Source organism: Falco biarmicus, chromosome 11, assembly GCF_023638135.1.
Source record: "Falco biarmicus isolate bFalBia1 chromosome 11, bFalBia1.pri, whole genome shotgun sequence".
Lineage (NCBI taxonomy): Eukaryota > Metazoa > Chordata > Aves > Falconiformes > Falconidae > Falco > Falco biarmicus.
The window spans coordinates 13,415,465-13,441,767 of NC_079298.1; the positions used below are offsets into that span (position 1 = coordinate 13,415,465).

General features: G+C 44.7%; 3 protein-coding genes across 5 annotated transcripts in view; 2 read left to right on the top strand and 1 right to left on the bottom strand.

The window, feature by feature from the left end:
• The first annotated feature begins 333 nt into the window (after positions 1-333).
• Positions 334-26,303, top strand: part of IPP (intracisternal A particle-promoted polypeptide) — a 96,760-nt gene continuing 70,790 nt past the window's right edge. Inside the window, exons 1-8 of one of the 2 annotated variants that reach the window (XM_056355618.1) lie at positions 334-700; positions 796-1,227; positions 1,550-1,705; positions 2,447-2,614; positions 3,408-3,545; positions 4,851-4,973; positions 5,609-5,829; positions 6,775-8,571. In XM_056355618.1, coding sequence (XP_056211593.1) covers positions 412-700; positions 796-1,227; positions 1,550-1,705; positions 2,447-2,614; positions 3,408-3,545; positions 4,851-4,973; positions 5,609-5,829; positions 6,775-6,999 — 1,752 coding nt within the window. In that variant the 5' untranslated portion in view covers positions 334-411 and the 3' untranslated portion in view covers positions 7,000-8,571. Of the gene's footprint in view, positions 701-795; positions 1,228-1,549; positions 1,706-2,446; positions 2,615-3,407; positions 3,546-4,850; positions 4,974-5,608; positions 5,830-6,774; positions 8,572-26,303 lie in introns of those variants that run through there. The other variant, XR_008824617.1, reaches the window with a different exon arrangement.
• TMEM69 (transmembrane protein 69) lies at positions 9,666-12,346 on the bottom strand. Of its 2 annotated transcripts, none has more exons than XM_056355626.1 (3): positions 12,280-12,346; positions 11,311-11,372; positions 9,666-10,696 (listed from the first exon to the last, which is right to left on the bottom strand). In XM_056355626.1, exons 2-3 carry the CDS (start codon positions 11,353-11,355, stop codon positions 9,968-9,970), a joined length of 774 nt encoding a protein of 257 aa, XP_056211601.1. In that variant the 5' UTR covers positions 11,356-11,372; positions 12,280-12,346; the 3' UTR covers positions 9,666-9,967. The 2 variants fall into 2 exon arrangements, with proteins under 2 accessions (XP_056211601.1, XP_056211600.1); XM_056355625.1 differs by lacking the exon at positions 12,280-12,346 and adding an exon at positions 11,643-12,212.
• The window catches only part of GPBP1L1 (GC-rich promoter binding protein 1 like 1), a 35,196-nt gene continuing 21,429 nt past the window's right edge, over positions 12,537-26,303 (top strand). The window contains exon 1 of the mRNA XM_056355619.1: positions 12,537-12,689. The gene's annotated coding sequence lies outside the window, so the exon portion shown is untranslated. The remainder of the gene's footprint in view (positions 12,690-26,303) is intronic.

The window sequence follows — 26,303 nt, forward strand, 5'->3', positions numbered from 1 at the left end:
CCTCACAGAGCAGGCAGCCAGCCCATGGTGCAGCAGCCAGAGGCACCCGTGGGGGTTGAACAGGCCTCACAGGGCCAAGTGACTAGGCAAGCACAGAGAGTAAGGCTCACACGGATGTACCACAACCAGAGCAGATCCACCTCTTAGGCCCCCTGAGGGAGAAGGGCGCTCAGCACGAAGAACACCCCTCAGCAAGCCCTTGTGCACAACCCACCCCCGCCAGCCCCCTGCTCGCCTCAGCGAGACGAGCAACCCTTCCCGCCAACAGCCCCCGCGCGCCCGCCCCTCCCCCCCGCGCATGCGCCGCGGGCCGGCAGCGCGGGGTGCCGTTGCGCATGCGCCAAGCGCCCGCGGGCGGCAGGGGACGGCGGGGGAGAGGCGCCGCCGCCGCCGCCTGAGGGAGGGAGGGCTATGGCGTGCGCAGCGGCCGCGAAGGGCGGCGGGAGCTCCTTCTCCGACCGGCACGCCCGCCTCCTCCTGGCCCAGATCAACCGGCTGCGGGCCGGGCAGAGCTTCTGCGACGTGCGGCTGGAGGTGGGCCCGGAGGCGTTCGCCGTGCACCGGCTGGTGCTGGCGGCCAGCAGCCCGTACTTCGCGGCGCTCTTCGCGGGTGGCATGAAGGAGTCCGGCCGCGACGTGGTGCGGATCGCGGGCGTCGAGGCGGGCACCTTCCACACGCTCCTCGACTTCATCTACACAGGTAAGGGCCGAGGGGGGCGGCGGGGCCGGTTGCCCGGCGGTGGCCCGAGGGCCGCAGCCTCGAGCGGAGCCCCGCTGCCGTGTGCGTGCCCGCAGGGGTGGTGAGCATCGGGGAGCACAACGTGCAGGAGCTGATCGTCGCCGCCGACATGCTGCAGCTCACCGAGGTGGTGGAGCTGTGCTGCGAGTTCCTGAAGGGGCAGATCGACCCGCTGAACTGCATCGGCCTCTTCCAGTTCTCCGAGCAGATCGCCTGTCACGACTTGATGGAGTTCACCGAGAGCTACATCCACGCGCACTTCCTGGAGGTGCAGAGCGGGGAGGAGTTCCTGGCGCTGACAAAAGAGCAGCTGATTAAGATCCTGCGAAGCGAGGACCTGAGCATCGAGGACGAGTACCAGGTTTTCTTAGCGGCAATGCAGTGGATTTTGAAGGATGTGGGGAAAAGGAAGAAATACGTCGTGGAAGTACTGGAGCCCGTTCGATTCCCGCTGCTACCAGCACAAAGGCTGTTAAAGTACATAGAAAGTAAGTGAAAGAAGGAGAGAAAGAACATCAGGTGCTTGTATTTGAGCGAGCTGTGTGTTGTTCAGAGTTACTGTGTTTTGATGGATTTCTTTTAGGTTAATAGCATCATGAGTGAAAATGTTTACTCCCAAGCAAACGAGTCCTATTTTTTAACAAATAAGCACAGCTTACTTTAAAAACGTGCTTTTGAAAAAGTCCTGTAAAAGCAAGCAATCTTGATTTGTCTGCGAATTTAGGAGAAGCTAGTAACTTTTCTACAACTGAGTTACTTACTGTCTGTAACTTTTCACTGTGCCTTTTTTATTCTGCTTATTTCCTCAAGGTATTCCAGATTTCAGCCTTCGGGTGGCCCTGCAAACTCTGTTGAAAGAATATTGTGAAGTGTGTAAATCTCCAAAAGAGAACAAGATCAGCAGTTTTCTGCAAGCTTCTAAAGGTCGTCCCCGGAGGAAAGCCAGGAAGTACCTTTATGCAGTAGGTTAGAATGTGACTGTTTGAACCTTGTAAAACAAGTTATGAAGTAGTATCTCATATTACAGTACTGAAGTAGGAGATACTGGACTTTTTTTAATCAAAAAATAGCAAAATGTTTCATCTCGCTGAGTGACCATGTGAGCTGCTTTCAGCTTAGAATTGCGCAGAAGTGCAGCATTCACATTTCTTGCTATTATGACATGGCATTCAAAGCCTAGATTTGTCTTTCAGAAATTATTTGTCTTGGGTGGTAAGCTGCAAATCAGGAAAAGATTTGCCCAGGGTTCAGTGCTGGAATGGTGTATGCGCATTTACTGCACTCTCTGTTCTTCTGAAGGCTGAAGTTTATCTAGCATACCTTGGTTCATGTGATAGGATACTTGAAATCGCAAGTTTTCAGCAAAACTGCAGCTTTGTATTGGAAGGGAATGCTCGTTTCACCCTATGGGGAAGTAATACCGACTTATGGTAGCAAAGGCTGTTGGCTGGTGTCTGTGTTTTAGTAAGAACGTCAATGGTAATATTTGTAGTGTTTTGAAGTGGTCAGCTCAGGAACAAGTTACATGACCCTCAAGGGAACCGTTCTTCCTTGTGTGCTGGAGAAACAATGCTACGTGGAAAAGTCCAGTTCCTACTGAAAGTGTCTAATGGCTGTTACTGTAATTTTTTCAATGGTTTAGATATAGGAGCATGGGGATAAGCAGGAAGCTATTACTCAGCCATGATCTTTTCACTTACTTTCTAGGTGGGTACACCCGGCTGCAAGGAGGGCGCTGGAGTGATAGTAGAGCCCTCAGCTGTGTGGAGCGATTTGACACCTTCAGCCACTACTGGACCACAGTGTCCTCTCTCCACCAGGCCCGGAGTGGGCTGGGTGTGGCTGTGGTGGGAGGAATGGTCTATGCCATTGGAGGTAACAGCTGAACTGTGCTTTCTTTGTTACATGGATGCTATAGAACTCGTGGGTGGGGATTTTTAAAATTCTTCTTCCTGTAATTGGTTCTGAGGAACCCAACAGTAGATAATACAACAGATGTAATAACAATTGAATTGCAGTTCCTTGGTGCTCTACTGACAGTGCCCTGTGAATGCCTGTTTGGGCTCCTGTGTTCGCCATTTTTTTACTAAGCTGCTCTCCCCTTATGGTGTAGCAGCTCACAGGTAAGTGTATGGACATGTGCAGGTATACTGAGAGGTGATGGATATTCTGCAGACTTTGTGTACCATCCCTAAGAGCATTTCTTTTCTCACTTGTAGTCTAGCAGACGCCCATAGTGTAAAAGGCTTGTGACCTGCCTACCTGGAAAGGCTTGTTGTGTATGTTTGCACAAGGGTGCGATGAGTAGCTATTCCAGCCCATTGTTAAAGAATGCATATGTCTACTGTTTTTTGTCACCACAAAACACATTCTTTGGTCTTGAAAACCCTGTCAGTTGTGCTGCAGAGTAAAAAGTGCATAGCACTGCGGTTGTCCACCCCTCTGATGTTTTTAGTAATGTTTTAGGGAACTGTTGATGAAAGCTGTTCCTAGTGGTGATTCAGTTCTGGATATAAACAAAGCTTTTGCTACTTTGGCCATTTGGCTAGCTAAAAGATGTTGTTGTATTCAAATGCTGTCTGTCCTGGAAGGAGTTGAAGAACTCTTCTATATCTGCAGTGCAAAACATTGTGCTTACCCTGTCTCTGTTTTTGATCTTACTGTGCAGGTGAGAAGGACTCGATGATTTTTGACTGTACTGAATGTTATGATCCTGTTACTAAGCAGTGGACCACTGTGGCTTCCATGAACCATCCCCGTTGTGGACTGGGAGTGTGCGCGTGCTATGGTGCTATCTATGCTTTAGGTAAGTTTTGGGTTTTTTCTAGGTGAAGTTAATTTTGAAGGTTAATTCATGGAACTTGTAAATTGATGCTAGAAGTTTTCCCCATGTCCGATGGAGCCAATGCCAGCCAGCTCCGACAGACCCACCACTGGCCAAGGCTGAGCTAATCAGTGACGGTGATAGTGCCTCTGTGATAGCGTATTAAGAAGGGTGGGAGAAATCTGCATCAGTGAGAGGAGTGAGACTGTGTGCGAGCAACAACTCTGCAGACACCAAGGTCAGTGAAGAAGGAGGGGCAGGGAGGGCTCCAGGCACCAGAGCAGAGATTCCCCTGCAGCCTGTGGTGAAGACCACGGTGAGGCAGGCTGTGTCCCCTCAGCCCATGGAGGTTAATGGCAGAGCAGATACCCTCCTGCAGCCCATGAAAAACCCCATGCCAGAGCAGGGGAATGCCCAAAGGAGGCTCTGGGCAACCCACATTGAAGGAGATTTTCTGGCAGGGCTTGTGACCCTGCAGAGGACCTACACTGAAGCAGTCTGTGCCCGAAGGACATTTTTCGATGGTGCTCATGGGAGGGACCCACGCTGGGGCAGCAAGTGAAGAACTGCAGCCCATGGGAAGGACTCATGTTGGAATTCATGGAGCACCGTCTCCCACGGGAGAGACCCCACAGTGAAGCAGGGGAAGAGTGTGAGGAAGAAGGAGTGGCAGAAACAACCTGTGATGAACTGATTGTAACCCCCATTCCCCGTCATAGAGAAACTGGGAACTAAGTTAAGCCTGGGAAGAAGGGAGGGGTGGGGAGGAATGTGTTTTTCTGATTTGAATGGTAATAAATTAAACTAATTTTCCCCAAGTCGAGTCTGTTTTTCCTGTGACAGTAATTGCTGAGTGATCTCCCTGTCCTTATCTTGGTGCACGAGCCTTTGGTTATATTTTCTCTCCCCTCTCTGGTTGAGGAGGGGAGTGACTGAGCAGTTTTGGTGGGCACCTGGCATCCAGCCAGGGTCAAACCACCACACTGGATGAAGTTAATGTTAAATGTGTTAATTCATGGAACTTGTAAATTGATTTGATCTTAAATATTACATCTTGGTGTTGCGAATTTGCAAACTTAAGTTTGGAAAAACAGCTGTTCACATGAGCATTAGTATACCAAATCTTTGTGGATTAGTTATTGCTCAATTGTAATTTATTTCCATTGTAGATTGTGTGCTGGTTTCAGAATTAGTCTGTCCTGGAAAAGTGCACCATACGTCTAAAAATGTGGCTAACATGCAGCTTCATGCCACTAAATTCTTCCCTGTGTTTGCTATTATTTGCAGGAGGTTGGGTTGGAGCAGAGATTGGCAACACAATTGAGAGATTTGATCCTGAAGAAAATAGTTGGGATGTGGTGGGAAGCATGGCTGTGCCTCGTTACTGCTTTGGGTGTTGTGAAATGCAAGGTGAATATTGTTAAATAGTTCCAAGAGCCATTGGATTTTGAAGCTTTATGTTTCAGTCATGACTTTTACTTTTGTCTTGTACTGTGCTGTCAATTGCTCACGCTTGTGCCTTGCTTACTTGTTCTTGTACCGTATTTTTCACTCTGCAGAACTTAAAGACTATGAAGTTCTTTGTCTTCTGCCTTTTATCTCATGAAAACCATACTGGAAGCCATGTAAAAACTGTTACCCAGCTAGTCTTTTAATAGTTGACTGTGCTTCCAGATACTGTTTTTATTTACCTTCCATATGTAGGTTTGTATATGTTTGTTTGTGACGATCATGAATTGCCACAGATTATTTTAAGATCGTCATGTCTAAAGACATCCAGACCTGGTCAGCAGTTGCAGCCTTCTGAATTCTCTCCGTTGCACTTGATTAATTGCTGCTTCCATCAAGAGCTTCTAGTGCCTGAGCCTCAAGTTACTAATAAAAAAAAGCTTTATGTATGGTGCTACTGGACAAATGGAGGATTTTAATCTGGCATGCTTAAGGCATCTTAATGTCAAGCTGAAACTTGTATTGTGACAAACATTTTCTGTCTTTCAAACCTTTGTGTTAGGAAACCTAACAGAGAAGAAATTTTGTTTCTACAGGTTTAATTTATGTTGTCGGTGGTATCAGCAATGAAGGAGTAGAGCTACGTTCTGTTGAAGTCTACGACCCAATATCTAAACGTTGGTCTGAGCTCGCTCCAATGGGCACCCGAAGAGCGTATCTCGGTGTAGCCGCTCTCAACGATTGTATCTATGCTGTGGGAGGCTGGAATGAATCTCAGGATGCGCTAGCTACTGTAGAAAAATACTCCTTTGAAGAGGTATGGTAGAGTCCCTTCCTCTCATAAATGTAGATTGCATCAACTTCGTGTAAGATGCTACAGAGGTAGCCTGCTTCCTTTAAAAAGAAAAAAAGTTGGAAATTACATTTTCTTTTCACTACTGGCTGGTAATCAGAGTGAAACAAAGCTTTGGTGACCTCAGGGTCTGTCTGTCCTAACCAGTCTGTAGAATCTTGCTATTTGGCTTAGTGAGGTGTTTACAAAGATTGTATGCATGCTTTTGGGAAACTGAAAGCTCACCAGTACTGATGATGCATAGATAATACTGCAGTTTGGTAAACACTTCTTAGGGTTAAGATGGGGGGATAGATTCCCCCTCTGCAATAGAATGGTCAATAATCTGACTAGAGAGAAAAAGCTCCCTGAAAAAGTAAGAGTTGCCCTTTGTTGCAAAAGCTGAGGATCTTTCTTATGCATCAAAATGTAGTGGTGTTTCAGCGTGACTAGAAAAATCACTTTGAACACTTTTGAGTAAGGTAAGAAATTACTCCCGACTGTTGTTACTCATGTTTCTATGATGCTCTTTGGAACAGTAGCCACTGTTACAAGCAGAACATAATCCAGTGTGCCACTCTGTTCTATTCTTGGAATTGAATCTAGTTTTCCTTATTTCCCACCTCAAACTGTGTAGCAGTTCTCCATTTTGGAGACAGACTGCATCTTGCAGTGCCCAAAGAAAGGGAGGGTTGTTGTGTATGGATAGTATGTGATCTGCTTTTTAGCGACTAGCAGGATTTGGGCCACTTGTCAAAATGTTGTCATTCCAGTCTTGATAATCCTCTTGATACTGTACACATGCCATATTTGAGCCTGTGAAGCATATGCGTAGTGTGCTTTGCGTATGTTTCAGTCTTTAAGCTTTAAACGTTACTTTTACCAGAATTGCCCTCAACCTACTTGTTGACTCTTTCACCTTCTCATTAGGAAAAGTGGGTTGAAGTTGCGTCAATGAAGGTACCAAGAGCTGGCGTCTGTGTTGTGGCTGTGAATGGATTTCTTTATGCCTCGGGAGGCCGAGCTCCCAGTCATGATTTTGCTGCTCCAGTAACCTCGGACTCTGTTGAAGCTTATAACCCTCATATGGACAGTTGGACTGAAATTGCCAACATGATTACCAGTCGCTGCGAAGGAGGTGTAGCTGTGCTGTAAAACACAGAGAAGACAAAGAATGAGTAAATCGTGTCTCCTCATATTTCCAGTTTCATTGGCCAGAAACCTCTTCTAACACAGGAGCTTTTGTAGAGACAAGGGAGAGTTAAATCTGAGGGATTTCCCTGAGCAAAAAGAAATATTACCACTCTTGCCCTTCATAGTAAATTGGCTTATCCAATGTCTGTCTTGGGAAGTATTCTGTTAAGAGTAGGAATGCCTCTTACGACTGGATTAAGCTTACTGAAATAAATGGCAAATTTACCTTGTAAAAATCTGAAGAAATCATTCCAGCACATTCAGAGACATTAATCAAGCTGTTAACTCTCTAAGGTGCACCAAAGCTAGCGTCTTTAGCTGGCCTTATAATCCAGAAGGTTACTCTAGACAGCTAGGAGTTACCTATAGATAAAAGCAGATGGGCTTACTTGGTTAGCATTAGTTGTCCTTTTTTGGCAGAAAACAAGAGAAAACAGATGGGGAAGACTTAGTACCTCTACTTACGACCTTGACGCATTTGAGCCTCTTGTCCGCTGCTGGACATGATGGGCATTAAATGTGAATTGGGGTATTTACTTTCTGGCCGCTGCACTAACTTGGATGGTGAGTGGCTGAAAAATTCCTGTTCTGGAAGGTTATTTTCACAGTTCTAATAATGCCATTACACTTCAGCATAGGCTTTTCTTCTCAGTGGTTTCAGTGGTGACAGCAGAGCTCCTTTTTGAGTAAGCTCTGATGAATTTTATATAGAAATGCTACTCATTAGATTAGCTGTTCTGTTTAGTACTGCTGTTAGTATAAAAATACAGGGAAAGCCTTTTGCCCTTTCCCCCTCACGCTGTAGTTAATTGTGTTTTTACCCTGTGTGACACATGCTGAGACTTGGCATTGGAATATGTGCTATTCTAAAAGGTACACGCTTTGTTCATCTTTGCTACATCTTGTATCCTGTCTCTTCCAGATTTGAGTGGATGGAGTTTTTGATGATAGATTCAGCTGCATTCAGCATTAAAAGTGATGCTATTACTGTGTTTTAAGGAGTTTGTATTTAGCTTGGATACACTTAGAACAATACTACTAGGAGTTTGGAGTTAGTTCTAGATTCATTTAATTAACATACTTGAAGTTGCTTTTTGCACAACGACTGCATTTTCTGCACACTTGCGGATGAACTGGATGGAGTCTGAAAAGGCTGTTTGAACTTTGATAGAAGACTAGAACACAAAACCACAGCTGGAATATCACAAAACAGGAAGCCTGCACTGTGTAGGTCAATATCCCCTGTGTAAAATTAACAAATCAATACATGAATAAAATCCTCCAAGGTGAGTGTTGCAGGTAGCTTAAGAATCTAGGTATTGCATTCTAACATAGGGTTGGGAGATTGCCAGGCTAAAACATGTAGATGGAGCATTTGTTTCTCTTGACCATTCTATAATCTTGTGTGTGCTTTTACTTCAAAAGATTTCTTACGTGTGTAAACTAATGTCTATGCTGTCTCTTTTTTTTTTTTCTCCAAGTTCAGGCTTGTTTTAAACAGCTTTTCATAATAAAATGCATTTTCAAAACTAACTGTGGAATACTCTTGAATATTTGTTTTCCTATCATCATGAGCTGTATCACTGCCACTTTCATAGAATAGATTTTTTTTTTTTTTTTTACTGGAAATTCTGTTCTTTGCAGAATGAACCGATAATATTTTAAATCACAGTATGTGCTTTATTGTGTATAGAACACTGAAGGAGCAGTGCTTTAGGAGAACTGAGGATTACCTAAACTGGTCCTAAAACTGTGTGTGGCTGTCACTTCAGCTGTCTTTTTGCATCTTACAGTGTACTTAAAGAATACTTAAGATACAAAGCCTACAGTAAACATGCCCACATATAACTTTAAGGTTTCTTGAGGTAGCTGAGGCAAGAAAAGAAAATCCCCGTGACTTAGGCTGTATCTTCTTCCCTAAATGACACGTTAGAAAGACTCAAGTAGAAATAACACGTTTCTGCAGTGTTTTCAATAACTGACCCATCATGCGGTGTTTGCAGGCTACAAGTCCATTTGTACCTGTCCCAGGTGCTCCAATAAAACTAATTTTGAGGAGGAGGAAGGCATAAACTACATTCAATCCCATTATCTGACCCCTTAGCACCAGCAGTTAAGTCCATATGTCATATCACCACGTGATAATACTTTAATGTAGGAGTATGATAGATCTTGATGGCTATGTTGCATGCAGCTTCCTTGGCTAGGCAGCCCTAAGCGCAAATAAAACCTAGGAACAGATGGCCCAGGTATCCTTTTTTATTTAAGCTCAAGTAGGAAGACAACTTTGTCTTGTGGCACCTTGTTGAAGATACAATGCTAGAAGGCTTTCCCCACTCCGTCACAGCAGCTGGATGACGTGTTTCAGGTAAGTGCTGACCTCAGCTTGCCGCTGCAAACAAACCTTACCTATCCGTTCTTACCTGACTAGCACTTAACCACGTATCATTTTCAGCACCTTCTCAGCTGGAGTAAGACAAGAGTCTTCCACCACATAGGAATCAGACATGTATGTACTTTTGCATAATTTTCTGCTGCTTCTTTAAACACTAAGCTAGAAGAACTGCTTTCACCTCATTACTGTTCATGACTGTGCAGTTGTTTTCCTCACCACAGAACATCACACGTTATAGTTAAACCAGATACTTTAATAATTCGGCATGTCATTTGAATCTCCATTTTAAATTCGTATGACAGTAACATCTCACTGAAGAGTGATGCTTTGTTCTACGGGTAAGGACAGACTCATGCCTGCCTTGGAAGTCATTGCTATTCACAATCCTTCCCTCCTAAACTCACTTAAGTCATTTGCTTTGTGAATAAGCATCTTGATCCCTGCCCATCTTACTACTTCTAAGCACAAGTAAGTTTTATTTCCCCTGGAACTCAATACAACCTTATTGGCCAATAGCTTCGTCCTATTGATTTATTATTTTGTGTTCTGCCATTTAGGTCTTGTGTTACTTGGCTGCTCCTCTAAAATAACCTTCAGCGTTAGAGTAGCTAACAGTGATAATACCATCACCACTGTTCCCACTACCCTCAGTACTTTGAACCACCTAGGATAAGGGGGAAGAAGGGAAACGTCATAATGTAGTGCTATCCCTAAGGCTATTATTAGCATTACTGCACCTTCAGTGACATCTTTAAGAAGTAAGGCTTGACAGGCAAAGATTGCAGGAACTGTACTGTTAGCCAGGTTCATCCAGTCTGGCTTGGCCGGGCTGTTTTCTGGGAGAGCAAACCCCCACCTCATTCCTCCTATGAAAGAGACTGTTGCGGCACCATACATAACCTGAGCAAACACCAGCTCGGGGTAGTAGGTCCCTTGGGTGGCCATTACCAGTGGCACAGAAACAAACGGAATTAGCCCTGCGAGGCTCAAGTAAAGGGCTGGCTTGGGAGAATCCTTGAGTGATTCCATACTTCGTTTGAAGACGCCCAAATCTTTGGTCTCAGATTCTTTGGGAGTTTTCTTCTTGAAGAAGGGGAGAGAGGTGTGAAAAGCCTGGAGCTTGGTTGCATATACTGATGTTGGGTTGAGGCTTGGAGGTCTTGAGAGAGGACACATACCTCTCTGCAGCTGGAGGCCAAGAGAAGACCAAGTTGTCTTATTCTTTCCATACAGTAGTAGTCTGGGACTGGTTAACTTCTGGAGCTGCAAGTATAAAACTTGTTCTGACCACCTTACAATGCAGGCTCATGGATCCACAGTTACCTAAGCTACCTATGAAATACTACACCAAGTAGTTTTCCAAGTCAAGTCACAACTGCCCTTCATCTCAGTTTTCAGGTGTTTTTAACTTAACTACCTAAGCTAACCAACACAGCTTTCACAACCTAGCCGATAAAGAGCAACTAGGCTCTTCATAGTAAGCAAACCTTACTCACTACAAATGGTTTGTATATCCACCTATTCTTCCACCCACGCATGAATTCTTTAGGCATTTTTAAGTTAGTATCTTAACTGCTCTGTTTCAGAGTAGAATATAAAACCATTACAGAAGCAGGACATAGTCACCCCCGAAACCAGCTACTATCCCCTGACTACCAAAAAGAGAGAAGAAAAAAAAGACCTTTAGACAATAAAGTTTTCTTTTTATAGAAGAAATAGCTTTAGCTAAAAGCTACTGTAGAAACTAGGAATCCTCTCAGAAAAGCTGACTGATAAACATGTGGCTACTCCAACTTGTAAGTCACGGCTCAAGTCATATCTTTTGCTATTTTACTTCTAAATAAAAACAGACACCAAAAAAACCTGCAGAAACTTACTTTGAAAGGTGTGTGGAAGCAGCATCGTTGTATGAGAGGAAACATACTTGTTTTCTCAAGGCCTGAAACAGAAAAGTTGATGAGAAGGCCTGAAACTGATGAAAAGCCAAGTTTGTCTTACGTCCAAAGTCACAGCCTAGACTTACCAGATGCCACTCTTACAGGTGCGTATTTACAGACAAATGCGTACTCAATCCTTATTTACCCACTACCGAATATTTAGTTTCGAGTAGCCCTAGACCTGAAGTTCTAAAAGCGTAATAATTGTTACAAAACCCATAAGGAGTTAAAGAACCGAGCATCAGGGGAACAGGCGATGGCTTCGCACTTACGGGTCGCCTCCTCTTCGCGGGACAAAGGCTGCGCGCAGCTGAGGAACGGCCGGTTGCTGCAAGGCAGGGGCAGGGACCCTGCCCCTGACCGGGCCAGGCGAGCAGCCTGCCGGTGGACCTGACTCCCCGCGTTCCCGGTGCTGCTGCTCCGGAGCAGGGGGGCTCCGCGCGCCCCAGGCCCCAGCACGCAGGGGGAGGATGGGGGCTCTGTGTCCGGGATGGGGGCGAGGCGGCTGCCCCGGGGTGGCACGGAGGGTGCCGCTACTGCGAGTGCCAGGCTGTGCCTGCCGCTAGGCCCCTGCCCCGCCGGTGCCCACCGGTCCCCGCTGACGCGGCTTCCGGTGCCCCAGGAAGCGTTCCGGCGGGGCCCGGCGCTCCGCGGTACGAGCCCGGGCAGGAACAGGCGCGGCACCTTTTGTTCCGCCAGGCCGGGGAAGCGCCCAGGCGTGCGTGGCACCCCCCGGAGCCGGAGGTGCCAGTCGCTGGCGTGTTTGGCACCGGGGGCAGCGGAGCCGGCAAGGCACGCTCCTTCCCCTGTCGCCGCAGCGGCCCTGCTCGCTCCCGGCCCGGCAGCTGGCAGGGGGGGCGGCAAGGGCCTGCGCTGCCGCCGGGGCGGGGGGGGGGCGCTGCTGCTCACCGTGTCCCGGGACCTCCGGCGCGGGCGAGCCACGCCCCACGGAGAGGCGCGCGGGCGGACTACAAACCCCAGCCTGCCCCGCGGCGGGCGGGCGGGCGCGCGGCCTTGCGGGACGCGCAGCCTCCGGTGGCGACCGGGAGTCGCCGAGGGCGGTGCGTGCCGCCGCTCTGATTGGCGGGGCGAGGGGTGCGCGCGCGCCCCTCTCCCAGGCCGGGGCGGGGGCGGGGAGCGCTCCGCGTGGCCGGCGGGGGAGCCGGAGGGGGCGTGTCCCTTCCGCCTCCTGGCCCCGCCCCGCGCGCTCGCAGGCCCCGCCCCCTCCGGCCCCCGGCCGGGCAGGGCCGGGCAGCCATTTTGGGCAGAGCTTTGTTATGGTTCTGGGGCCGCAGGAGGCAGCGAGAGGGGCCTGGCCGGTGAGTGCGGCTCCCACACCCCTCCTCCCGGCGCCCCGCCGCGCCTTCCCGCGCGGCCCCGCCGGCCGCCGGCCCGCGGCCCGGCCCGCCGCTCCTCGCCGGCTCGGCGGCCTCGCAGCGGCCCGGGATCGGCCTCCCGCCAGGCCGGGACCCCACTGGCGGCGGCGGCGGGGGCGGTGCGGCCGCCGGGGGGGCTCCCTCCGCCCTCGGCCGCGCCGCGCGCCCACCCCCGCCCCTCAGCCGCGGCGGGCCGGGGGGAGCCGGCTCCCGGCGGCGGCAGCGAGGAGCTCTCTGCGGGGCAGGGCCCCGGGCCGGGCCGGGGAGGGCGGCTGGGGCCGAGGCTCCATCGCTTATTGTTTCCTGCTTGGCTGGGAAGTTCCCAGCGCCTGGCGCCGCCGCGGCCCTCCTGGCGCTCGCCCGGAGTTCAGCCTCGTCCTGTCATCGGGCCGGCCGGTGGGGTGCGCGGCGGCGGGGGGGGGGGGGGCAGGGCCGGAACGCCGCGTTCCGCCGGGGCGGTGGGGTGAAGTCCCCGGGGGGCCGGGCCGGGGCTTCCTGCGCGGCGGCCCCGGGGCGGGCGGAGCGCCCGCGGCAGGGGCGCCCCCGCTGCCGTCTGTTTTGATCGCGAACTGGAAACGAAACTGGGTGAGCCGCGCTGGCTCGGGCCGCTTCCCTTCGCCTCCGCGGGACTGACGGCCGCTCTTTCCGGCAGCCCGCGGCGGGAGGGGGCGGCCGGCGCCCGGCAGTGACACGTGTGCCGCGGGCAGCCGGGCCCCGTCCCCCCCGGCCTGCTGCCAGCCCGCTGCGGGGGCCGGGGCCGGGGGGCTTGTCCGGGGCCGCCGGTGAGCTGCTGGCTCAGGACCGGCGCCTGGCCGTGAGCGGGGGGCGGCCCTTTTCCAACGGGAAAGTTATTTCTGCGCGCCCGGCGTGTTCTGCGCCGAGTTGGCCCCAGGTCCCGTGCGGCCGAACTTAACGCGGCTGCGGCCGGGCCCGGTCGCAGCAGCCCCGGTCACACCTGGCATCTCCGAGAGGCGTTTAAGACTTTGGAGCCGACTCAGTTTAGTAATGAGCTGGTTTGGAACCATTTTAGAGTAGTTAATGGGTGTCTGCGCGAGTTAGGAGTTTTTCGACAGCTGTAGAGGAGCAGTCGCTATTTAAATCCTTATAAGTAATGGTAGCATCATCTAAGAGTACTGCTTGAAAATATTTTTATGTTAAGATGACCAGGTAAGTCAGCCTTCCCTTCCCCGCCCCCGTGGTCTGAGTGACACAAGTGTTAGTAATGTTGATAACGCTCTGAAACGTTGCAAGCGACTGGGCAAAGTATGGAAACAGCGTGGGGGGGTACAGAGATAAGAACCAGCTGAGAGAATCGAAGAGCAGCAAAGCTGAATTTTCTGTAGAGTTGACATTGCTTCTGTAAAAATGTTAGGTGGTTATGAAAAAAGGCTTATGCAAATGTTACTTCATGAATGAATACAGCTGGTATTTCAGTGAAAGGTTCCCAGCACTCATCCATTTGGAGACCGGTATTTCAAACTTCCAGCCTCTGACTTGGGAAGGAAACAGGTGTAGAGCAGTGGAAGCGAGAAATAAAATCACCAGATTTAAGAAGAACAGTTTTTCCTCTCGCATTCTTTCTGATGGTTCCTAGAGAAAAGTACCTTAAAAAGAGAAGTTCTTGAAGTTTTGCATTTAAAATAGAGAAGCTTCAGGTGATACTTTGCTATGTTTGGAGGTTTGTTTTTCTTTTCTTTTCTTTTTTTTTTTTTTTACAACTATTTGGAGGAAAATGCAGCCTCTGCATTTTATATTCATCTGGTTTGTAGTCTTAATCCTGTGTGACACAGAAGTTTCCATTGCAGATATCACATTAGAACTTAAAGCAAAAATATGCAGGGAACAGATGGCATTTAAGAAAAAAAGAGTCCTGTTTTTTCTGTGGATGTATCAGAAATAAGAGGAGCAGAATGCAGATGTGATATATAACAAATCAAGTGGAAGCACAGGCTTCCTGAGTAGTAAAAATACTTTAAGAATATTTTACAGGGTATGGTCAACTTGTCTCACAGATGTGACTGCTTTGCACGTGGGTTTACTGCCTCTTGAAATTCCTGGTTTAAGTTAGTAAGTCACTACAGAAAAATAATCTTCACTGGCGTTTTTATGAAATGTAAAAAATGTTTCAAGAGCGGTGGGATACAATACAGAAGAATACTGTGGTTGGATCTATGAATTTGTTCGGGAGTGTGCGATGTCAGATAATGTCGTTCTTGTCTTTTACTAAGTGACCAAAAACTATTGGTTCAAGAGTTAAAGTAGCTTTTTTAGATTTAATATCAGTGTTACAAGATGTTTGAAGTTGGTTGTGTAGCTGCTGGATTGACTTAGTTGTGAACTGTACTTCAGGGCACGCTTTATTCGTTTGTATGAGCAGATTGGAAAAAGGCTGACTGTGTTCAGTAGAGCTAAAACATAAAGCACCTCTCTTCAGTGAAGCGCTGGCTGCTCTTGCATGGATACAGTTTTTTCTTACGGCTTTGTGAAAACAAAACTATGGGATGACTGTTGCCTTCGGCAGGGAAAGTCATAGTTACTGAATTTTGTAGTTGAAGTGCAGTGTGTATAGCAGGGAAGTTTGTTTGAGATTTTTAAGTTTTACGTTAATTTATTGGTAGAGGCAGGAGTGGTTTAGATTTTGTTCTGCTAACACAGCAGTGTAAGCAGACGTTATACTGCCACTTACATAGTGACCAGGATACTAACTAAATCGTATGTGGCTTTGGTTTCAGTAAAGAGTAATTGAAGTGCATGTTCCCTTTACTTGTCAGATTTGATGAAAAGCAGTGAAGTTGGCAGAAACGTGGTCCTGCTTAGAATACTTCACGAATGCCAGGATGTTGTTTAGCTTGTGTTCTGTAAGTTAGTATGTTCCTGTGAAAATGTGCCAAACTTTAATGAGTTACTGTATGGTCAGAAGATAAATCTAGATTTTTGGGAAAGGATTTAGGTAGAGATTGATGGTGGCTATGTATCCACCGCCCCATATATGCATGTGCAAACACTGTGCAGACCTAAAAATTCTAGGTTAGATGAGGCCATTAACATGACAAGTAAGTGGGAAGGGAAGCATATTGGTTAAATTAATCATACATCTTCGCAATCAGGCTGTATCACTCCAAACTGGAATTTCTTGATTAAAGCATGCTTAACTATTGCAGTTCCTGCCTTCTCTAGCCGGCCTTCAGAAGTGTCAGAAGAAGAATTTTAACACTTTATGCTTCTTAGACCTCTCTGCAATTAAACAGCAAAAAGAATTTGCAAAGTGTTGGTGTATGCGGTTCCATGAAATGACTAATCTGAAATAGTTGCGCTTCCAAGGTCTGGCTTAACAAAAATTCTTTGAACCAGTGTATCCAAACATAACTGAGGTTTTCTGCAATAAATGAGAAACAAATATTTTGTTGAGCATGACCTTATGCCTCGGGGACTGTTCTACACTGGAAAGTTCACCAGAAGCTACTGAAATTCTAGGATTTACAGTCATTTTAACAAAAATGCTGCTTTTTTTTTTTTTTTTCTTCCTCCTTGAATCTTTTGGTCACTTATAGTTCAGTGTTTTCATAGTCTTATCCTCCACCCTGGAAGGAGCATCGTAACTTTATGGTCTGATGTTGGTGGCTGTTAATAAGCTAAGGGGTGGGTGGATGTATATAATGTTGTCTTAAATGCATGTCCCTGGTTTTAGGAATCCCCTTTTTCCAATAAAGGAAGAATTGAAGAATTTTAGATTAATTTCCCTTAGAACAGACGCTGAAAATAAAAGTGCTCCAGGCTCAGGTAGCTAGTAAGTGTCAGGGTGGATAATGGTATGGCCAAGAATAAGTGGCACTGGGGACAGAGGCAGTGTGGCAGGGACTGCTTTCCCACATATCTGTGTGACCCTCATAGCATAGTTGCAACATACGGAGCGTGTGGCAATGATCGTCACTCTCTTGGCATTTTGTCATCTTCAGTTTGTGATGAACAATTAACTTGTAAATAAAGGACTGGGTCTGCCGTGGAGGTATATGGTATTATTCTAGGCACATAAATTACTGGTATTCACAAAGCTGCTGGTGAATTTGTATGGTAAAGATTACAACAGGTCTCCAGCCTTTCAGCAGAAAGGAGTGTTTTGCCATTGTGTTCTAATGCGTCATCCATCGTCAAGGGATTAATCAGGATTCACGTGAGGTGGTCTGAAAAGACCTTTGATGCTAATCTTAAAAAACTCAGCAAGGGAACTCTCTCACTCTGAAAATGTTGAATGTGTTATGATCTTGACTGTTAGTTTGGGAAAACTGTCTTTCCTTTACTTTGAACTCTACTTAAAAGTAGAGAAACAGGTAATGACGACTTCAATGGCTTCAGGTTGGCTGGGCTTTATGGAATGTGTCCTACAGTATTTAGGGAACTGAGAGCCTGTGGGAGTGGGAAAAGTTCCAGAACAATGAACAGACTTGAGGAGCGCTTCCCTTCACAACATCTAGAAAAAGGCAGGACTTTGGGTATGGTCAGCGGAAGAGTGTTCACATCAAGGAGTCTGTCCTAGGTCGTGTACTCTTCAGTGTTTTTACTTCTTTATGTTGAAGTATTATTCTTATTGAACACACAGATGCTATGATCTTGACAAATTCAAGAAATGGTCTGAAATCAATAGCATTGATAGGTTCAAATTACTGTGTTTAGGAATATTACCTTACACAGACAAGTGACAGCTGGCCAGGCAGTAGTTCTGTGGGAGAGTATTTAGGGGTCATGGTTCCTAACTTACCATGAGTCAGCAGCATCATTGTCATGAACGTTCACTTGTCATACTGGAACATATAAAAGAGCATTGTAAGCGAGGTAACGAAACAGTTTTTCCATTCTGATGAGGAGCGGTAGGTCTTCAGCTAGAAGTACCTCGTCTGGTTTGTGATACCGTCATACTTTGGGAAAGTTATGGCTGGGTATAACAAGATCTGTAAAGAAGATAAAATCTGTGAAAGAGAAACCATGAGTGCGGACTGGGGGGAAAATTGGATTGTTTAGTTCTAGAATGCTTTTATAAAACTCGTGTTTCATCAGACATCAGCAGGTGATCTATAAAGCAGCTTTAAAAAGTTACCTGCAGGTATAACTGGGAGCCAGCTCTGACATCGTGTCACTGCCTGCAAGCTGTCATGCTTGGTAGATGGGTCGCATCAGTTTTTTCATCATCAGTGCTTTGAACTTAAAAGCTTCAACAGTAAAATTGAAGCGGTTGGGGGAGGGTGTTTGTTTTTTAAAAACAAGACTATATTTGATCCCAGAATATGTTATTACATCCTTTTTCTGCTGCCAAACAGTGCTGGGATGCAGGGTGGTCTGTGGGACTTCCCCTCTGACACCTCCCCCCCCTCCCCCCCAAAAAAACCCCAGCCACCTGCTAAGGTTGCCTTTCAGTGAGGGAATACTGAAGTACGGGTGTGGAGGAAAGATGTTTTAAAAGGTATCTGCAAAGAGAAGCTTGTCAGCTTGCCATATCCATCATGAATAAAGCAAGTAGTTATGGGTTGAAATTGCAGCAGAATTTATTTACGTTAGGCATTAGATGCAGGGGCAGGCTTTCAGGCCATAAGAATAACCAAAACAGATCGTAGAGATACACTGGAGAATGCTGATATGCTAATCTCTTTTGATTTACAGCTCCCAAAAACATATTCCAGTGGAGGTTTGAATAGCTGCATAATGAAATCCAGTCTGCTGATAGCAAACTCATTTTTCTGATACTTTTTGAGACATTTTAGGATTTATTTTTGGATGTCTGCAGCATGGAGATCACTCTACAAGTTGGTGGAGGAGGGCATTGCTTAATTTATTTTCAAAGGTGTCTGATGGGAGAGGGTAGAGGTAGTCTTTTAAATCTCAGAAAGGATGGAACTGCAACCTCTGAAGATTGCCCACCCCCCCCCAGTCTTTTCCTAGTATTCCCTAGTTTATTGTAGGGCACTAGGATAGAAGAATGACATTGTTTAACTCTTGGCCTGCACAGTGTAGCTGCCAAATAACAGCACAACAATTCTCTGCAAGATCTAATGACAAAGCTCAGACCAGCTGGACAACACCTTGTCCATAACTCCTTGCTTTATTTTATCTCTTAAGTGTTTCACAGATTAGGTCACAGAGCTCCAGCAAAACACTGACATATCTGCCAGCTGCAGCAAATCATCAGATCACAGGATCAGGGATCACTTGTTCCTTTTTTTTTTTTTTTGAAGCCAAGACCAAACAAATGGAATATTTATTATTTGCGCAACTTATATTTATAGGACTTGTTTTAAATGGAAGTGACTTCAGTGTCTTTTTTGCATTGATGTTTGATAGTACTTTTTCAATTAGAAAGTGCTGAAAATGTTAAGCTAGTGGAATGAAAAACATAACAGAAAATGTAAACTTTACAAACTGTAATGCAGGTGTTGTACACATGGTGAAAAGTGCTGAGTGAACATGTCTTTGTTGTGTCCTAGTCGCAGACAAATAAATGTGGAGTTTGTTCATACTGTCCTGGTCTTGAGGTAAAATAGTTTGGAAATAATCCAAGTGAAAGGAGGGGCAGAGAGGGTATGATTAGTCCCCTAGTCTTGGCCTGTTGTCTTGGCTGGGAAGTACCTGTAACTGGAATGTACCGCCCTCCCCAGTTTGTAGTACTGATCTTGCAGGGCTAGGGGAATGTATCGAGGGCAAGAATTACTATAATATTGCTTAGGAGAACGGTCTATTATTTCTGAATATCCTTCTCTGTTTATTTTGTTGACTCTCCATTCAGTTTCCTCTGCAAGTGACATGCCTTCTACTATCTTATCCTTCATCTGGAATGCAGATCTGTACTTCCCTGTACGTGATTTATAGTCTCTCTTGCCTTGACACAAATATTTGATAAATAGTCTGGCTGCATTTGATGCTCCTTCCAATGGAAATATGTTTTTCTCAGCTCCAAACAGAATATATTTAAATGTAGGTGTGCTATAGTAGCAATAGTAACCCTTGTAAAATACTGGGTAATAAAATACCCTTAGTGGGAAACACCCATGCCATATTTTTATTTTTTTAAAGGTACTGAAGAACTACTTACTTCACTTCTGCTTAGGCTCCGTCTGCGTCTCTGGAAGACAGGTAGGCAGGGTAGTACGTGGCAGGGATAAGCCAGTAATTACGTATTTGCAATTCTTTCCGTATGATGAGGAACATTATCCTGGTGTATGCTATGGAGCAGTGGGAAGTGACTTTGTTCATTAAGGCTTTGGGCAGAGCACACAGATAGGCTCTTTGCTGCTGTTTCACTCGTTCCGTCATGAGGTCTGCGGGGGGGGTAGTGGTGCCTTTAAAGGCTGCCATGACAAGGTGGTGTGCTTTGTAAGGTTCAGGGAGAACGGAGCCTTATCTTGACTTCAGATACTTTCTAAAGGTCTGTAGATCAAAGTGCGTGACAAAATAGATATTTGATTTTTTTTCTTTTAGCTTCAAGAGCTAAAAAGACCTTTGGGTTTGACTGAAATTAGCAGAATACCTTCTCTGGATTTTAAATACATTATTTCATACAGTGCTAAAGCGGGTTGAAAGCTCAGAACATTGCTCAAATTTAAAGCCTAATACTATTTAAAATATGCCTTTATTTTGCATCAGTAGTGGCAACAGACACGCTTGTTTAATAGAGGTGTATACAGTCCCTGGAACCTTACTCTCTGCAGTAGGGCAGAGCATTGAGCAGGTTTTAGTATTCAGATAAATACCGCAGTTCTCTAATATAAACAGTACTAGGCTGTTAAAGAGACATCGGAGGGAAGTGGAATCTTAAGTGGCGTAGGAGAGAGGCATAAGGGATGACAGTGTTGCCAGTGGCTGTTGAGTATAAAACATCCAGGAATAATTGTTGGTGCGCATAGTATCTAGAAAGTTTGTACTTTCCCCATTCTGTGCTTGTAAGGTGTCGAGTCTTTCAGATTGTACATGTTTAAAACAGTCCTATCTTGGTACTGAGAGTAAACTCATCAAAGCCCACCAGAACAGCTCAGTTGCAATGTATTGTGCTTGCTGGCTGACGTTCAGAGCCTTATCATCTTACACAGGCTTCTGTACAGGTTCCCCAGATGCTGCCTTTTCCAAAACGTGCTTTGGGCTTTTGTGTTAAATACAGCTTGCTTCCAAAGACAAGCTTGCTGGCTTTGGGTTCTGTGATCTCCTCAATGCACCCAATACTGTTGACCCAGTAGTGATGTGGTGGTAGCCTTGCTGGCAGGAACCTTGATCAACTGGGGCTGGAAGGGCAGGCATCCGTCAATCAATAGCATTGCTAAAGGTGATGGTTTTGTCAATAGCGTTTTCGTGTTTGATGAAGAATCTAAACTACATCGCGGTTCTAGCCGTCACTTTTCTCTGTGGTTTGGTTCTGTTACTCTTGTATGCCCTTGTATCTTTGATTGCTGTTAGAAAGAAAGAAAGAAAAAAATCATCTCCCTACCCACTGCATTCTAGACCTCTGTATTCACAACACTGGGCTGTTAGGGCTTTGCAAGGTGTGTGGCTGTGTGGGTGCATATACTTGTTCCAGAAATTTTTTTGACAGTAAGATTCAGTCAGTGTGACCTCAGAGAAGGGGAAAGTAAGTAGGTAAATAGACAGGCTGTTTGTGAAGCAGTACTGTACAAGACGCCAGTGGGAGGATTGTCAAAAGGGAAAAGAGTTTTAGGGTATAGATGTGTCTGTCTGGATCTTTCTTAACCTATTTTCAGTTCGTTGAAGTTGGTCATCTGGTTTGCAACAGTGGTCAGATATGTAACAGTTATTATGGGGGTTTTTTCCCCACCCCCAGCCTGTTAACTCTGGAAAAACTTTTGTATGGACAAGCTTCTGGCATGTTTTCATCTTGGAATATATAGATTTGCAGTGTTGTTTCTAGAACACAAAACAGTTTTGATGATTCTGCAAGACAGATTCATTTGCTTTAAACTTGAAAAACAAGGTGTTAATCTTTCAGTAATAGCTGATTTTCACAAAAACTTTTAATATCTCTATCTGGGAAGATTTTGGGTTGGTACAAGATTAACATTTTAATCCATCTTTTAGTGTTTTAATGGGCTCATGTTACCATAATTCTGGTAAATCTGATGTGAGTGATGCTTTGCATTTTCGCATGCTAGATTTTTTCAGCAGCGAGATAGAATTTAAACAATGTTTTCTGCGGTATTTTTAATTAATAGAACTGTCCTTTATATTAGAGTAACCATTTGGGGAGTTAAGCAGTGTGACATAATGGAAAGAAACAAGCAGCGACGGCACATCTGTATTATAGTTATTCTGGTGCATAATACCTCAGGTGTGTGAGCACTACCAGTTGTACGTGCCATTCTGGAACATCGACGTTTGTCCTCTCAAAAGGTAGCCGTGTTTCAGTCGTGTAGGCAGACTGAACATGTGTCTAGACAATTGTATTAATGGAAGCTGAAAGCAAAATGAAAGTAAGTTTGTTTTGTAGATACTTCATGTAGGTGAACTGCAAATAAATTATTTCAACTTGAAGATGTAGCTCACCAGTTGTTATGACAACTGTTGAACTAATAATGCTGCACCTGTGTCTTTTATAGTAAGGCCTAATAATGCATGCAAGGGTGGAGTGAGATTTAGAATTACATTATTTTAAAGGGCTGTGCACCCAAATATTATTACCTTATTCAATAAAGTTTTTCTGATAATACTAAGACCAAGCCATGTTCTGCTTTTTTGGAAAACAGGATAACGAAATTTCATGTGTGGCTTTTTGATACCCTTAAAAAATCGTTAGGGTGCTTTTGACAACTCCTAGGTTGGGCTCCAGGCAGTGACTCCCTATTTCTGTGAATGTGTTGGATGAATCAAAAGTTGTTAGAAAGAGGTCATATCTTAGTGAATGCATATGGTATTAATTCTTTATCACAAACTAACGTACACCTATTAAATGACACGCTACTCTGAAGAGTAGCTAAGTGGAAAGGTCTATTGTGTATGTTTAGGCATATCTGCTTGATTAAATAACTTTAAAAGAGCTACACAGAAAGAAAACTGATGAGGAAAGTAAATTCTGTTCTGCCTTATGCATCCATTAAATTGTTCACTAATTTTTCTGAATGCTTTTGCAACCCAGCTGACATCAGATCTTTAGGAATATTACTGAAATCCCAATTGACTTGGCCAGTTAGAAAAACAAATCTTTACTTCTTTAAGTAAACATGTTCTATTCAGAGTAATACATAGAAATGCACTGAAGTGAACTGAAATTGTGGCAGGGATAGAGAGATGTTGTCCTTGTGACTTTTACAGCTGCTATTAGCTGGATTGATAAATGTATAATGAAGGGTAAAAGTTTACTTTTATGTTGGTTTTCCATTGGAAGCTCCACTTCTTTGTGATTTGCTGTTGCAGGAGAACAGCAATTGAATTAGTGGCTGTAATTAATAGGATTCTAGGTAGACAGCAGGGCTGAAAGGACCTGAGGAGGTTTGCAGGGTACAATGATGCAGAACAGGCATCCAGTAAAATGTGTTCGTTTAAGAAATGTGAGCAAAGGTTAGAAGCCCTGGTTCCAGGTATTCCTAGAGAGGTTGTGTGCTGGCATGGCAGATGATCTTGTGACTCAGGGTAGATTTTGCTTCCCATTGGGCTTTTACGGTTCTGTGGGCCAAGGCAGGAGGTGGGAAAGGAAGTAAGAGGAGTGCACTGCTGCTGAGGCTAATCTGTGTGCTTGCTTAGGAGTTTTGAAACATCTTGATCTATTTCCAGTGAGTAATTTCATCACTCGGTGACTGAATATCTTTAGCTTGTCTCTCTAGTCTTATGTTCTGGGTAGTATAGGTCTTTACGTATTGAATCCTCCTTGCTTCCCACTGTCAGGTGTATCTGGAAATCTCAGCTTGAGAATCAAAACTTTAGAAACTCTCTGGTTTAGAAATTAACTCTGATCAGGTCTATGTTAGGAGCAGAAATGAAAGTTAGAAGAATTAGAATAACTGGGCAACCATGTTCAGCTGTAACACAGCAAGAACACCTTATGAACGGTGTATTGGAGAATGGGGATTTTGTCCTGGACTATGTAAGTTTCCTTACTGTCATCTGTCTCTCTTCTTTAAATCAAATATACTTGTATATTCCTTCCATTTTCATGCCAATTTTTGAATATTTGTTTAGACAAATACACAATGAAATCTGGTAATATAAAAGAGCATCTGACAATTTTAATTTATTTGACACTATGATAAATTAATTTCTTCCACTTCCGTGGTAAATGACATGAAGGTTATTTAAATATGAAACTTAAACACCAACCGATAAAAGTACTTTTGTAACTACAAAAACTTATGAAAAGAATTTGCTATGAAATTACAGTTAACACTTAATGCAACATGTAAAAATTAATAATTGAAATTATTTTTTTAAACAGGCTAATTAGAACTTCTAACAAGTGGAACCCAAGTGCTAATACAGAGTTTAAATTTTTACATACTAATATTACTTGCCAAAGACTTCATCTAGATCAGTGAAAGAATATTCCGGGGCAGTTGACAGACAACCTTTTTTTTCTTCACCAAAGCTCATTAATGCAGATGTCATTGTTCAGAACATACCATTCAGTGGTATTATTATTTTCTCTTTTTCTGATTTGTATTTCCAGAAATAATTCAAACTTGACCTCATTTAAATGGAGAGAGGGAATTAATTAAATTTGCATTGACGAGCACTTTGTTTGCTTTTTCCTGGAATTGGGAGTGGCTACTGGGGTTGATCTTTGTGCTTGCTGTTTTCCATAGTGAACCAGAGACTAGTTTGACGGAACTGTAAATGCAATATGAGAAGAACTGGGAACTTTGCCTTAAGGGAATGCATGAGCGTTTGTTCCACTCGCGTTTTCATGTGCATGACCAGAGAAAAGCAGACCCCACCTGTACTTTGAGGAATCTCTTAACTCTATTCATTATTGAGTACTTGGCAAAGGTCATTTCAGTTCTAGGTAGTAACAACAAAAAAAAAAAACCAACAAAACACCAACCAGTGTTAGATATTAGGAAGAAAGCTTAATTTGCACAATTTTTGCCACTGTATAAACTGGTCATGCTCCTAAATCTTGAACACTTTGTGCAGTTTTGGTGACGTTGTATCTAAAAGATATGGTGAAGGCCATAAGGATGATTACTGGTGTTCAGAAAGCTTCTGCAAAAAGTCTGACTTAGCTTGGAAGAGGAATGACTTGGTGAATATGTATGTCATGTATAAACGCATGAGTATCATGAAAAACTGAACAGAATGCGGTTGGGCACTTTGTTAGCACAAGAAAAGGTCCAGCTGAATTAAGGCTGACATTTTTAAAGCCGTGAATTGACTTTTACACAAAATACAAGCAAATTGTATCCCTTCCCATTTGGGAGGCAAAATTTATAAATGTGTTGAAAACCAAAACAATTCAACAGATTTACATAGAAGCACTGACTGGTAATAAACTGTAATACAGACTATGGCCTAAAAGTCTGAGAAAGTATCATGGAAGCCTGGATGCTATTCCCTCTTGTTCTTGCACTTTTTTTTTTTTTTCTTAAGAATTTATTGTAGGTTGTTGTCAGAGAAGGCAATTGAGAAACTTTGGGTCTCGCCCATTACGATTGTGTGATATTACTGGTTTCAGTAGTGTGGTATGTTACAGAAGTGGTCTTAGGTAAGTTGAAGGTGTAATGCTGGAGAGGATTCGGAGTGCATGGGGTAATCCTAGAGACTGAAGGGTTTCAGTAGTAGAATAACGTACAACATTTCATCTAACAGCAGGTTTTTTGCTTTAGCAAGAAGTATTGCATTTTAATGTCACATGCCTTGTTCTTTTGGGGATAGTATGTGCACTAGAAGGTGATGGCTGAAGAGCAGTATACATGCCTATTGAAATATGGAGCCAGCTACAGGCTGTGTCTGCATATAGTGTGTTGGCATGTGGCCCTCAGTACCTTGCTTATGTCAGGAAAAACAACTTTGGAAGGGCTTAAGATAGGGCTTTGAATTTACTGTCTGAAGTGTGCCTTCTCTACGCTGCCTGCAGGGAAGTGGGTGGAGATTAGTTTAAGCATCTTGCTTTAATTTACTGCAACCTCAGTGCAGACCCTCCCAGTAACTGTGACACGCACAAGTGAGATTGTTTCAGAATAAAGGTTACAAAAGTATCAAAATACTTCATAGAAGGTTTGAGGTGATGTGGAGGTCGCTTCTTTAACAAATACAAGGTTTTCTGGTCACCCTAATTTAGGCAAACTGTGCAAGCACAATGTTTGCAAGACTTCCAACAGCAGTCCAAAATGTCATGTCTAGGAGTTGCAGTAGTCTGTCTACTGTAGTATCTACGGTTAGATACTGCTCCTTAATGAACTGCCCTGGTCACTGATACTACCAGTGGTACCAAAACAGCAGGTTAGAGGACCTGAATCTTCTGCAACATCTTTTCTTAATTGGTGGTTGGAGTTTTGCAGAGTTTCACCTTGGGTTTGATTGTACCAAAATACAAAAAGATGTCTTGCAGCAGTACAAGTTTTGCAAACTGTTGATGTG